Source organism: Lactuca sativa, chromosome 6, assembly GCF_002870075.4.
Source record: "Lactuca sativa cultivar Salinas chromosome 6, Lsat_Salinas_v11, whole genome shotgun sequence".
Lineage (NCBI taxonomy): Eukaryota > Viridiplantae > Streptophyta > Magnoliopsida > Asterales > Asteraceae > Lactuca > Lactuca sativa.
Window position 1 is genome coordinate 35,798,942 of NC_056628.2, and position 12,950 is coordinate 35,811,891.

The 12,950-nt window shown below is 40.4% G+C and overlaps 1 protein-coding gene and 2 non-coding genes across 3 annotated transcripts; 2 read left to right on the forward strand and 1 right to left on the reverse strand.

Moving 5' to 3' along the window:
• The first annotated feature begins 303 nt into the window (after positions 1-303).
• On the forward strand, positions 304-410 carry LOC111918328 (small nucleolar RNA R71). The gene has a single exon (XR_002859180.2). It is a non-coding gene; the product is annotated as a small nucleolar RNA R71 (small nucleolar RNA).
• Positions 411-6,594: 6,184 nt separating this feature from the next.
• LOC128126772 (uncharacterized) lies at positions 6,595-7,125 on the reverse strand. The gene has a single exon (XM_052764881.1). It carries the CDS (start codon positions 7,123-7,125, stop codon positions 6,595-6,597), a length of 531 nt encoding a protein of 176 aa, XP_052620841.1.
• Positions 7,126-11,440: 4,315 nt separating this feature from the next.
• LOC111894218 (small nucleolar RNA R71) lies at positions 11,441-11,547 on the forward strand. The gene has a single exon (XR_002851114.1). It is a non-coding gene; the product is annotated as a small nucleolar RNA R71 (small nucleolar RNA).
• Positions 11,548-12,950: the final 1,403 nt, after the last annotated feature.

The window sequence follows — 12,950 nt, forward strand, 5'->3', positions numbered from 1 at the left end:
CCATTGCAGTTTTCACAACCTTCCTGAATAGCATGGATTGTTTGATCCATCTTATCCATCCTCCTATCCATGGTTTTTAGCATAGCCATGACCGTGGATAAGTCTTCAGTAGCTACATAAGCGGCTCCCCTAGTGACATCATGTCTAGGGTTGTGGTATTCTCTAAAGTGTTTAGAGAATTCTTCAATCAATTCTTTGATCACCGGGGGCGGCTTCTTTGTTAGCGGGCCTTGCGAGTCTAGTAACTGCCTGGTTGTGATATTGACTCCATCATAGAAGATGGATACTTCTTGCTGGCTGTTTAGGTCATGGTGTGGGCAGTTTCTTAGTAAGCTCTTGTACGTCTCCCATGCTTCATATAGCGACTCTCCAGCTTGTTGTTAAAAGTTAGCAATGGCCTTCTTCAACTTGGCTATCTTGGAAGGTGGGCAAAAGTGATCAATGAATTCTTCTTTCATCTTGGCCCAAGTGGTGACTGATCCGGGAGGAAGTGACTTGAGCCAGTCTTTTGCAGCACCTTTGAATGTCACCGGAAGCATACAAAGTAGCTGAGTCTCGCGGGGCACATTTGGAACATTGAAGTAATCAGCTACATCATTGAATTCATCCAAATGCTTGTAGGCATCTTCATGGTCTTTTCCATAAAAAGGTATTTCTTTAAGTAAAGCTTGGATATGACCCTTTAGCTCGAAGGTAGCAGTCGTGGGAATTGCGGGTTGCACAAGTCCCGGGCCAATGTCGTCGCGCATCCTCTTCTTCCATTCTCCCATGGGGATTTCATCAATGTTAGCCATTGTGATAGCTAACTCTTCCTCGGACTCGGTTTCGTGCTCGTATGTCGGGTCCTCTTCTTCCTCGGTCTCGTACGCAATATCTTCTTGAATTGGGTCCTCGATTGTCAAAGAGGCACTGGATGCTCCTGATTTGCTGCTCTTCTTTTTCCCAAAAACAGTCTTCAAATTGGACAAAGGTGACTTCTTTGGTGTACTCGAGCTCTCCACGTCCTTTCCTTTGTTCCTTTTCAATGCGGATTCGAGATCTTCAAACGGGGGTACCACCGGGGTGTTTGATCCTCTGGTCATGAAAGTCCTGAAATAAACAAAATAAAAACGTAAAAAGAACAAAAAAAATGTACTAAAAAAATCGAAAATTAACTGCTAAATACGCTTGTACTCGCCGAGTAGGTGTGACTGCACTCGGTGAGTACCAGTGTGATTTTGAAAAAATTATAAACTTAATATTTAAACTAAAACAGATGCTAAAACCTAGTTACTAACTACTAAATTGCAATAAAGTAACTTTATGCAAGTAAACTCACACAAATGATCGAAAAAATTAGGAATTAGATTAATTATTTAGAACCGTTCCCCGGCAACGGCGCCAAAAACTTGATGTGTTTAAAATGCACTTGTTTTATCCCTACTTTTATTAATAAATTTAGCACACAAAGGCAGTGAACCTGTCTTTTAGTGGTATAGTTTAGTAAGTAAGGTATCGAACTCAGGGAACGGAAAATTAAAGTAATAACTAATTTTAACTAAAACAATTAATGAAAGTAAAAGGTTTTTCTTCTAGTTTTACAAGACTAGAAACTTAAGCACACCATAAAACACTTAATTAACTAAATAACTAAAGCAAACAACTAATTCACCAAATTTGATAAAGATGTTTCTAGTTAGGTTCAACCAATTCACTCCTATGGTTATTTATATTTATGATAGATTAATTGTTAATGGCTACCAATTATAGTGGTTAGGTTCATGTTCATTAATCCTAACCATTAGACAATTAACTAATTTAAGCGGTGATCAAGTGTTTAAACTAATTAGTTCCCTAGATTAATAATTTGGATTAAATAAGATTTGTAGTGGTTAATCAATTTAGTGGTTCAATTAACCTCTTGTTTGATGGTTTCTCAAACAAGCTCACACATTAATCTAATTATTGTCTCATTAATCTTAGTTTCATAATCATTATTCCTAAGCATATGAGTTAGTGTTCACATAAACATATGAGGTTAACAACTAAGAGATGTTCATGCAGCTTAATTGTCTTCCAATTAACAGAAAATAATTGTGATTAATGCATAAGGTTCTTTAACAAACTTAATTTAATAGATCACCAATAAACAATTAACCAAGAGCTAAGAATTAAACCATAGGAGTTCCTTGGTATTCCCCAAACAGAAACAAAAACGTAATTAGCTCATAGTTGCAGTAAAATCAAACACAAAAACAAGTTTAACTAGATTAGACATACTCAAATCCTAAAGCTAAGTGGAATGATTAACCTAGTTGCTTCAATTCTTCAAAAGGTTGAAGATTAGAATTCCTCAGCGTCTTCCAGGGTTCTTAATCGCAGAAGGATCTTCAAAAATCGCCAGAAAAGTAGTCCCATCGGATAAAGGCTTGGTTTTTGTAGATATCTCAAAACAGGGGGTACTCGGCGAGTAGCAGACCCAACTCGCCGAGTAGACTCGTTGTTATCCGTCTTAAATCAGGAGTCGTGGCTATCTTCTGGAATATTCAGCAGGACTCGCCGAGTAGACTCGTGTACTCGCCGAGTAGATGAGCTTTTGTCCCTCAATCTTCATTCTTTGGTCTTCAATTGCTTTCTCTTGTTCCCTTTCACTCCCAAGCATGTCTTTTGGTCTGAAAACAAAATTTAAACAATATTAAGTACCTTTTGTCCATATTATTCACATAATTAATTAAAAATGAATAAGAATGTATACTAAATAATTAACTAATTATGCAAATATCAAAATACCCCACACTTGACTTTTGTTTGCCCCCAAGCAAAACTAAATTTTAAACATATTAGAATCACATATGACAACTCTAATCTAACCCAGCCATTATGCCAAGACCGCAACGCATGCATTTGTGTCTAAATTTTTTCCTAAAAACCTCCCATACTCCAAATACTCTCAATCCTCATAAACACTTGCCCACTCATCCCGAATTATGCTCATTTTATGCAACCCTCCGAATCCATCCGCAGAAAACCTCTTACCCTCAAGGTGTTTTTAATTGAGCAACCCAAGCATACATAATCTAGAATTACAACTTTTTGATAACACTATGGAGCTCTTTTGGAATTCTTCACTTTCTTTGATAATTTGATCTTTGATCTCTTTGAATTCACCACCTTTATTGTTTGATTTTTGGTATCTTCAACTTTTTGAATTTCTTGGAATTTTGATCTTTTGATCTTCACTTTATTTGCTCCAAAATTCTTACAACTTTTCTTGTAATTCTCTCTCTCTCTTTTTTTACATGTACCTCTCTTTTTTCACTCAAATCCCTACATGCTTAAGCAGGGGCGCTCAATCTCAACCTTTATTGGCTAACGATAACAATTTTCCTGGATACATTTCAGGTTTAGGCTGCTAAACATATTGCATCCCTCGGGCTGAGCGGGGTCGTGTTTTTGTCCCATGATTTCACTGGAATAAGGAAGCCACAAATGCACTAGAACGTATATAGGCTCAACTAAACATTTGGATTTTCATGCAATTATCAACACAATTCTAACATGGAATCCTAATTTTATTTTTACCAAAATTTTCTAAATTAAATCCTAAGTATTTTTGGTATGCAACAAAATTTTTTAGATTAGCCTAAATTAAGATTCTAAGTTTTCTAATATGTGACCAACCCCCTACCCCACACTTATTTTATGCAATGCCCTCATTGCATATTATGAAAATAATAAAAATGCAAATATAAAGAGAGAATTGGAACAAACTCCCCTGGGGTAGCAGTCGATAGGTTGATACTCTCTTCTTCAGCTCCTTCTTCTCTTGACTTTAACCATGGGAACAACTCATCCATGGCTCGGGTATCACGCGTCTCGTGTGGTTGATAGCTCGAAAATTTCACGGAACAACTTCTTTTAGAAAATCTCCAGTGACAATTCCTCACAAAAAGTGGGTAAATGTTGCAGCCAAATCTCCTAAAGCAGTTCTGGAATTCGAAAATTGGCAGCCTACTTGGCGAGTAGTAGCGTGGACTCGGCGAGTAGCTATTGTCTTAGAACAATATCGTGTAATATCTTAGGTACTCGCCGAGTAGAGGTTGTGCACTCGGCGAGTAGGACTGTCAGTTTCAAAACTGGTCTAGCTGATGCTCATTTCGACTCTGGTTCTGAAATTGGAAATGCAAACTGACCCTCACTTCTAATTCCCTTAGCAGCAACACACTCCATTACTCTCAACTTTTACAGACTCAATCGTAAGGACAAAACTCCATTTTTTTCTTGAAAATCTCTTAATCTCTTCTAGATCCTCACAAATTAGTATGCCTCCTAATCTTCTATCCTGAAAAAAATAAACAACTAAAAGTGACAATAATAATCAACCCCACAAAAACAAACATCATCCAAGTGTTTAACATTTGTCCAAAACATAACCAAAACATCATAAACATAAAAACATAAAAAAATTCTTCATCCTTCATCTTCCATGTCGGCTCCTCCCGCGCCACTTCCTCCTTCTCCATCTCTTCTCCTCATTCGCTCATCCCAATTCATAATATATGGATATCCGGGACCGGGTCTTGGGGCAATATTCATTTGTTGGAAAAGGTATTCAAACGATTGGTTATTATAGTTCACCCCTCGCCCATTGTCGTCTAAGTAGTGGCGATACTCCAATTGGTTCCATCCGTCATTATCGTCCTCCACCGGAATAACCGATGGGTCTTCTCGCACCCGCTCACTACGCTGTCGGACCCGCCTTCCCGGCTCCTCTGGAATCGCCAACTCGTCTTCATGTGGGATGGTGAATGAGTCGCCAAACTTCTCGACTATCCGTGCCCTCCGATATAGTGCAGTGTTGAATGGTGGAGGGTGGATAACCGTGAGTGCCCGAGCTTGTGGCAGATCTAAGACCCCAAATGACTTGGCCATCCGAGTGATAAACATGCCTCCATTGATTTTTGAGTTGATTTTTTCTTTAACCGCCCCTTCAACAAGGAATTTTGCAATGCAGTAGGGGAGGTTGCAAAAAGAGTCTGGAGTAATAATACTCCATAGGTAGAAGATGTCAAGGGTTGGGACCTTGTCCCAATCCTTCCGCATGTTGATGGTGCTGGCCATAAAGCGGTGAATGAGGCGGTGAATTGGCAAGCGAATGTGACCCTCTTGGGCGGTGGAAGGGATATAGACTCGGTTGGCGATCGTGTTCCACCATGTCGAGGCCACTACTGCCTCGGGAAGTTTTTTATGGCAGTTCTCCAAGAATGCTTCAAAGTCTTCAGTCATCATCATGTTCTGATCATAGATTCGTAACCTCCAAGAGAACTCAACAATGCTGCATTGTCGCAGCTCCCCACCCAAAGAAAAAGAAATTGTAATGGGATTGTAATACTCACTACCACCTCGGAATGAGATGGTAGTGAAAAATTCCCAACACAACTCGACATAAACCGACTCTTGAATCTTGAATAATTGTAACCACCTATCACATATGATGGTGGTATACCCCAGACTGCATTCTTTCACCAAGTAAGGTGTAAGCTCCTCCTCCAATCCCACATTGCCCAACCACCCCCAGTCAACTGCGTTTGGTAGATGAATTTCCTTTTGCTTGAGGGCCTCCAATCTGTTTCTGGACCTTGTTTGGGATGACTTAGAAGTGATTTGTTGAAAAAAAAGCCATGGGATATCACTTTGGCTCCCCCCACGAGAAGACTGCCCCCTTCTGGCCATGATTCCTGCATACAAACATCAAAAACACACCAACAAACAATACCCAGTAATTAAAAACAAAGAAATTGGGTCTGAATAGTCATCTACTCGCCGAGTACACGACCTACTCGGCGAGTAGGATGAACATCGGGACTGCCTGGCTTCGGACCTGTGTATACTGTCTAATAATCCAAATTTTTCACAGGGGTTTGTTGTAATGACCTATTTAACCATAAATCATAAATAAATTCATCCTATCATTACCTAATTCATGGCTAATTCGAAACCCTAGAATTTGAGGAAACCCCCAAATCCGAAATCAAGCAAAATCGGGGAAAATCTATGATAAAGATCGAGCCTTTAACGAGTTTATAGTGTAAAGATGTTACCTTTTTCGTTGAATGAAGAAGATTGAGTAGAAAATTGGAGAAAATCGGACGAACTCGCTAAAATCGCCGGGGCTGCTTGAGAGTTCGCTGTGCACGGCGAGTATGGGGTGAAATGGGTGAAAACCCTCTTTTTTACATACTTATATTTCATCCGTGTAAATCGGCTACTTGCCGAGTAGAAAGGCCCTACTCGCCGAGTACAAATGCAGTTACGCGTTTTTTCGGGTTACTCAGGCAGGTACTCGCCGAGTATACGTGCCTACTCGACGAGTAAACCTTGCGGATTGAAAAAATTTGTGCTAATTTGAAGAATTAATGTATTTTCTCATTTTTTTAAGCCATCCACCTCACACTTTTGGCATTGCTTGTCCTTAAGCAGTTATGTTCTCAAAAATAGATGAAGAAAAGTAAATACTGAAAATAAAGAAAAGGAAAGAAAATGCAAACTTGAAACTCGGGTTGCCTCCCGAGAAGCGCTTCTTTTTAGGGAGTCATTAGCTGGACTCCTCCCCTTCTACGTGGTTGCAATCCCTTCCAGCAGCAGCAACTCTTCCATTCCTTCATTCCGGGGGACTCCTTCATACTTTTTAACTCTATGGCCATTAACCTTGAAAGGCGTGCCATCTCTTGACAATAGCTCTATAGCACCATGTGGAAACACCGTCTTTACTAGAAAAGGACCATCCCACCTTGACTTGAGTTTTCCCGAGAAAAGCTTTAGTCTTGAGTTGAAAAGCAACACTTTTTGGCCTTCATGAATGTCTTTATCTTTAATCCTTTTGTCATGCCACATCTTGGTCTTCTCTTTATAAAGCCATGAACTAGAGTATGCATCATTCCTCAGCTCCTCAAGAGCATTCATTTGCATTAACTGGTTGCTCTTTAGTTCCTCCATGTTGAAGTTACAACTCTTTAAAGCCCAAAACGCCTTATGTTCTAGCTCCACCGGTAAATGGCATTGCTTTCCATAAAATAACCTATATGGTGTAGTACCAATAGGTGTTTTGAAAGCTGTACGAAAGGCTTTCGGTGTAGTAAATGGCATTGCTTTCCATAAAATAACCTATATGGTCTAGCTTATCCGACCATTCCTTGCGATTGCTCCCCACCGATTTCTCCAAAATTCTCTTTAAGGCTCGATTTGTCACTTCGGTTTGTCCACTAGTTTGTGGATGGTATGATGTGGAAAACTTATGGGTTACCCCATCCCATATTTCTTTAACACCTTTTCCAATTGGTCATTGGCAAAATGTGTGCCTCGGTCACTTATAAGGGCTTTCGGGACTCCAAATCGTGAAAATAGTTTCTTTAAAAACCGCACCACCACCTGACCGTCATTTGTTGGTAATGCTTGTGCCTCCACCCATTTGGATACGTAATCCACCACCACTAGTATGTATTTGTTTCCTTTAGACATGGGAAATGGTCCCATGAAGTCAATTCCCCACACATCAAACACCTCGCACACTTGGATACTATGTTGTGGCATTTCATTTTGAGATGAAATGTTTCCCACTCTTTGACAAGCACCACATTCTTTGACAAATTGGGTTGCATCTTTAAAAATTATGGGCCAATAAAACCCAATGTCAAAGATCTTCTTTGCCGTGTAGTGTGCTCCATGATGTCCACCCGTGGGCCCGCTATGACAATGCTCTAATATTTTCCGGCTTTCCTTCCCGAATACGCATCTTCGTATGATCCCATCCGCACAGCTCCGGAAGAGGTATGGGTCATCCCAAAAGTAATATTTTAATTCAGCAAAGAATTTCTTCTTTTGTTGACTGCTAAAATCTTTCGGGATGTATTTTGTAGCTAAATAATTAGCTATATCCGCGAACCATGGCTCTTCTCCCACTGTTACCATAATGTACTCATCCGGGAAGTCGTCTCCAACTTTATCTTCTTGCAATTGCGGGTTCTCAAGCCTTGACAAGTGGTCAGCTGCTACATTTTCCATTCCCTTCTTGTCTCGTATCTCTATGTCAAATTCTTGAAGAAGTAGCACCCATCATATCAGTCTTGTCTTGGCATCCTATTTGGAAAACAAATACTTGATAGTCGAGTGGTCAGTAAAAACAGTAGTTTTAGATAAAACCAAGTAAGGGCGGAATTTGTCAAAGGCATACACCACAACTAATAATTCTTTTTCAGTGGTGGTGTAATTTTCTTGGGCTGGGTTTAGAGTCTTGCTAGCATAATATATGGGTTGAAAGTGCTTATCAACCCTTTGCCCAAGGACAGCTCCTAATGCATAGTCACTAGCATCACACAATCTCAAAAGGTAAGTTCCAATTTGGTGCAATAATGATCATGGCATTAGTTAATTTTTCCTTCAAAAATTCAAATGCCTCTAAACACTGTTTAGTGAAATTAAATGGTGCATCTTTTAGTAGTAATTGTGTTAGAGGTCTAGTTATTTTGGAAAAACCTTTTATGAAACGCCGGTAAAAACTCGCGTGTCCTAGAAAACTCCTAATGCCCTTCACATTAGTTGGTGGGGGTAATTTGACAATAGTGTCTATCTTTGCCCGATCCACTTCAATTCCTATTTTGGAAATCTTGTGGCCCAACACTATACCCTCCTTGACCATAAAATGACATTTCTCCCAATTGAGGACCAAGTCGGTTTTTTCACACCTAGCAAGCATTAAATCAAGATTAGTGAGACAATCATGGAAAGAAGATCCAAAAACGGAAAAGTCGTCCATAAAAACTTCCATGAATTTTTCCACCATATCATGGAATATAGCTGTCATACACCTTTGAAAAGTCGCGGGTGCATTGCATAACCCAAAAGGCATGCGTCTATAAGCAAAAGTCCCACTTAGGCAAGTGAATGTGGTCTTTTCTTGGTCCATTGGGTCTATGGGTATTTGAAAATAACCCGAGAATCCATCTAGAAAGAAATAGTAGCTATGGCCTGATAATCTTTCTAACATTTGATCAATAAAAGGTAAGGGAAAATGGTCTTTACGAGTGGCATCGTTTAGCTTTCGATAATCGATGCACACTCTCCAACTGGTTACTGTTCGTGTCGGAATTAGCTCGTTCTTTTCGTTGGTTATGACCGTCATCCCTCCTTTCTTGGGCACCACTTGGACCGGACTCACCCATGGACTGTCGGAAATGGAATAGATAATTCCCACATCTAAGAGTTTGACCACTTCCTTCTTGACCACTTCTTGCATATTCGGGTTTAACCTTCTTTGGTGCTGTACAACCGGCTTTGCTCCTTCTTCCAGATTGATCTTGTGGGAGCAATAGGATGGGCTTATTCCCTTGATGTCGGTGATGCTCCATGCTATGGCCCGTTTCCGCTTCTTCAACACTTGCACGAGCTCTTCTTTTTCAGAATTGGTCAGGTCAGAGGGTATAATTACTGACTTTTGGTTGCCTTCTTCGAGAAAAGCGTACTCCAAATGATCTGGTAAAGTTTTAAGCTCCGATTTTTGATTCTGACTGTTGGACTCGCCGAGTGTAGGTAGGGTACTCGGCGAGTTGGTGGCTGTATTCACAACTTCTGCCTTTTCTTCAGAGGAACTCGGCGAGTAGATCGGTCCTACTCGGCGAGTAGGATTGTCAGTTTGTTTTACTAATTCTTCATAATCTGCTTCTTCCAGTAGTCTTTCAATTTCCATCAAGTCTTTTTCTGGATCAAATTCTTTATCATCAGTTGTAAACTTGCTGGAATCTTCAGTTATGCATTCTTCCAATAATTCGTGAAGAATATCAATTGAGAATGTCGTGTCGTCACTGTTCCTTGAATACTTCATAGCTTGGTCTACCCTAAATGTGACTGAATCTTCTCCTACCTGCAAGGTGAGCTTTGAGTCCCTCATGTCTACTATAGCATTTGCCGTGTTGAGGAAGGGCCTTCCAAGGATGATTGGCACTTGTGGATCCGCCTCCATGTCTAGAATGATAAAATCAGCGGGAAAGACGAATTTGTCCACCTTGACTAGTATGTCTTCGCATATGCCTCTTGGGAAGGTGACTATCTTGTTTGCCAAGTGTATTGCCATGCGAATTGGCCTTGGTTCCGGGAGATCCAGCTTCTTAAAGAACGAATATGGCATTAGGTTCACACTTGCTCCCGAATCGGCTAAGGCATGAATGGTGGTTAAGTTGCAAATTGGCAAGGTAAAGTCAAACTCCCCGGATCACCTTTCTTCTTTGGTAGCTTATTTAGCATAGCAGCTGAGCAGTTTTCATTGAGTACAACCTTCTTCACTTCCTCCATCTTCCTTCTATTAGTGAGAAGTTCCTTAAGGAACTTTGCATACTTGGGAATTTGCATGACGACTTCAATGAAGGGTATGTTGATTTGAAGAGTCTTGATATGATCTAGAAACTTCTGATACTCCTCTTCCTGCTTCTCCTTCTTAGCTTGGGCTGGGTATGGCATTGGAGGCTGGTAAAGCTTTTCAGGGACCTGCTCCTTGGGATTTGGGGGTGTACTCGCCGAGTCCATATGTGGTACTCGGCGAGTAGGGCTGTCAGAATGTATGATTTGGTTTTCTGCTTGGTTTTCTGCCTCCTCCTTCTGTGATTCCTTGGATGCCTCAGTCTCAATAGGTGCCAGGGGAGTGATTATCTTCCCACTTCTTGTTGTGACTATGTTTATGTGCGCGCCTCGTGGGTTATTTTTAGTTTTGCTAGGAAGTTCGCCCAGTGACCTTTGGTTGATTTGTTGAGCAAGTTGCCCAAGCTGCGTTTCTATATTGTGGATAGATGCTTCCTGGTTCCTAAGCATGGTCCTTGTTTCTTGAATTGCAGCATCATGATCACTATGTCTTTTTTCTGAGGCAGCTACAAATTTGGTGAGCATTTCTTCCAAGCTTGGCTTCCTCTCTTGCACCGGCTCCTCCTTTTGGTAGAACCCTCTCCCTTTTTGGCTAAACCTTTTCTCCTTGGCTTTCTTGTACTCTTCATAAGGGAGCCACTCGTTCTTTTGTTTGTGCCAGTCTTCATCAAATCGGTCTCCACTTGAGTAACATACTTGCGCCTTCTTGTTGCCATTCTCATCTAAATCACAATCTCTAGTGAGGTGAGGCCCATTGCAGTTTTCACAACCTTCCTGAATAGCATGGATTGTTTGATCCATCTTATCCATCCTCCTATCCATGGTTTTTAGCATAGCCATGACCGTGGATAAGTCTTCAGTAGCTACATAAGCGGCTCCCCTAGTGACATCATGTCTAGGGTTGTGGTATTCTCTAAAGTGTTTAGAGAATTCTTCAATCAATTCTTTGATCACCGGGGGCGGCTTCTTTGTTAGCGGGCCTTGCGAGTCTAGTAACTGCCTGGTTGTGATATTGACTCCATCATAGAAGATGGATACTTCTTGCTGGCTGTTTAGGTCATGGTGTGGGCAGTTTCTTAGTAAGCTCTTGTACGTCTCCCATGCTTCATATAGCGACTCTCCAGCTTGTTGTTAAAAGTTAGCAATGGCCTTCTTCAACTTGGCTATCTTGGAAGGTGGGCAAAAGTGATCAATGAATTCTTCTTTCATCTTGGCCCAAGTGGTGACTGATCCGGGAGGAAGTGACTTGAGCCAGTCTTTTGCAGCACCTTTGAATGTCACCGGAAGCATACAAAGTAGCTGAGTCTCGCGGGGCACATTTGGAACATTGAAGTAATCAGCTACATCATTGAATTCATCCAAATGCTTGTAGGCATCTTCATGGTCTTTTCCATAAAAAGGTATTTCTTTAAGTAAAGCTTGGATATGACCCTTTAGCTCGAAGGTAGCAGTCGTGGGAATTGCGGGTTGCACAAGTCCCGGGCCAATGTCGTCGCGCATCCTCTTCTTCCATTCTCCCATGGGGATTTCATCAATGTTAGCCATTGTGATAGCTAACTCTTCCTCGGACTCGGTTTCGTGCTCGTATGTCGGGTCCTCTTCTTCCTCGGTCTCGTACGCAATATCTTCTTGAATTGGGTCCTCGATTGTCAAAGAGGCACTGGATGCTCCTGATTTGCTGCTCTTCTTTTTCCCAAAAACAGTCTTCAAATTGGACAAAGGTGACTTCTTTGGTGTACTCGAGCTCTCCACGTCCTTTCCTTTGTTCCTTTTCAATGCGGATTCGAGATCTTCAAACGGGGGTACCACCGGGGTGTTTGATCCTCTGGTCATGAAAGTCCTGAAATAAACAAAATAAAAACGTAAAAAGAACAAAAAAAATGTACTAAAAAAATCGAAAATTAACTGCTAAATACGCTTGTACTCGCCGAGTAGGTGTGACTGCACTCGGTGAGTACCAGTGTGATTTTGAAAAAATTATAAACTTAATATTTAAACTAAAACAGATGCTAAAACCTAGTTACTAACTACTAAATTGCAATAAAGTAACTTTATGCAAGTAAACTCACACAAATGATCGAAAAAATTAGGAATTAGATTAATTATTTAGAACCGTTCCCCGGCAACGGCGCCAAAAACTTGATGTGTTTAAAATGCACTTGTTTTATCCCTACTTTTATTAATAAATTTAGCACACAAAGGCAGTGAACCTGTCTTTTAGTGGTATAGTTTAGTAAGTAAGGTATCGAACTCAGGGAACGGAAAATTAAAGTAATAACTAATTTTAACTAAAACAATTAATGAAAGTAAAAGGTTTTTCTTCTAGTTTTACAAGACTAGAAACTTAAGCACACCATAAAACACTTAATTAACTAAATAACTAAAGCAAACAACTAATTCACCAAATTTGATAAAGATGTTTCTAGTTAGGTTCAACCAATTCACTCCTATGGTTATTTATATTTATGATAGATTAATTGTTAATGGCTACCAATTATAGTGGTTAGGTTCATGTTCATTAATCCTAACCATTAGACAATTAACTAATTTAAGCGGTGATCAAG

Coding starts and splice junctions, on each gene's coding strand:
- LOC128126772 (XM_052764881.1), bottom strand. CDS start 7,125: ATGCCATTTACTACACCGAAAGCCTTTCGTACAGCTTTCAAAACACCT.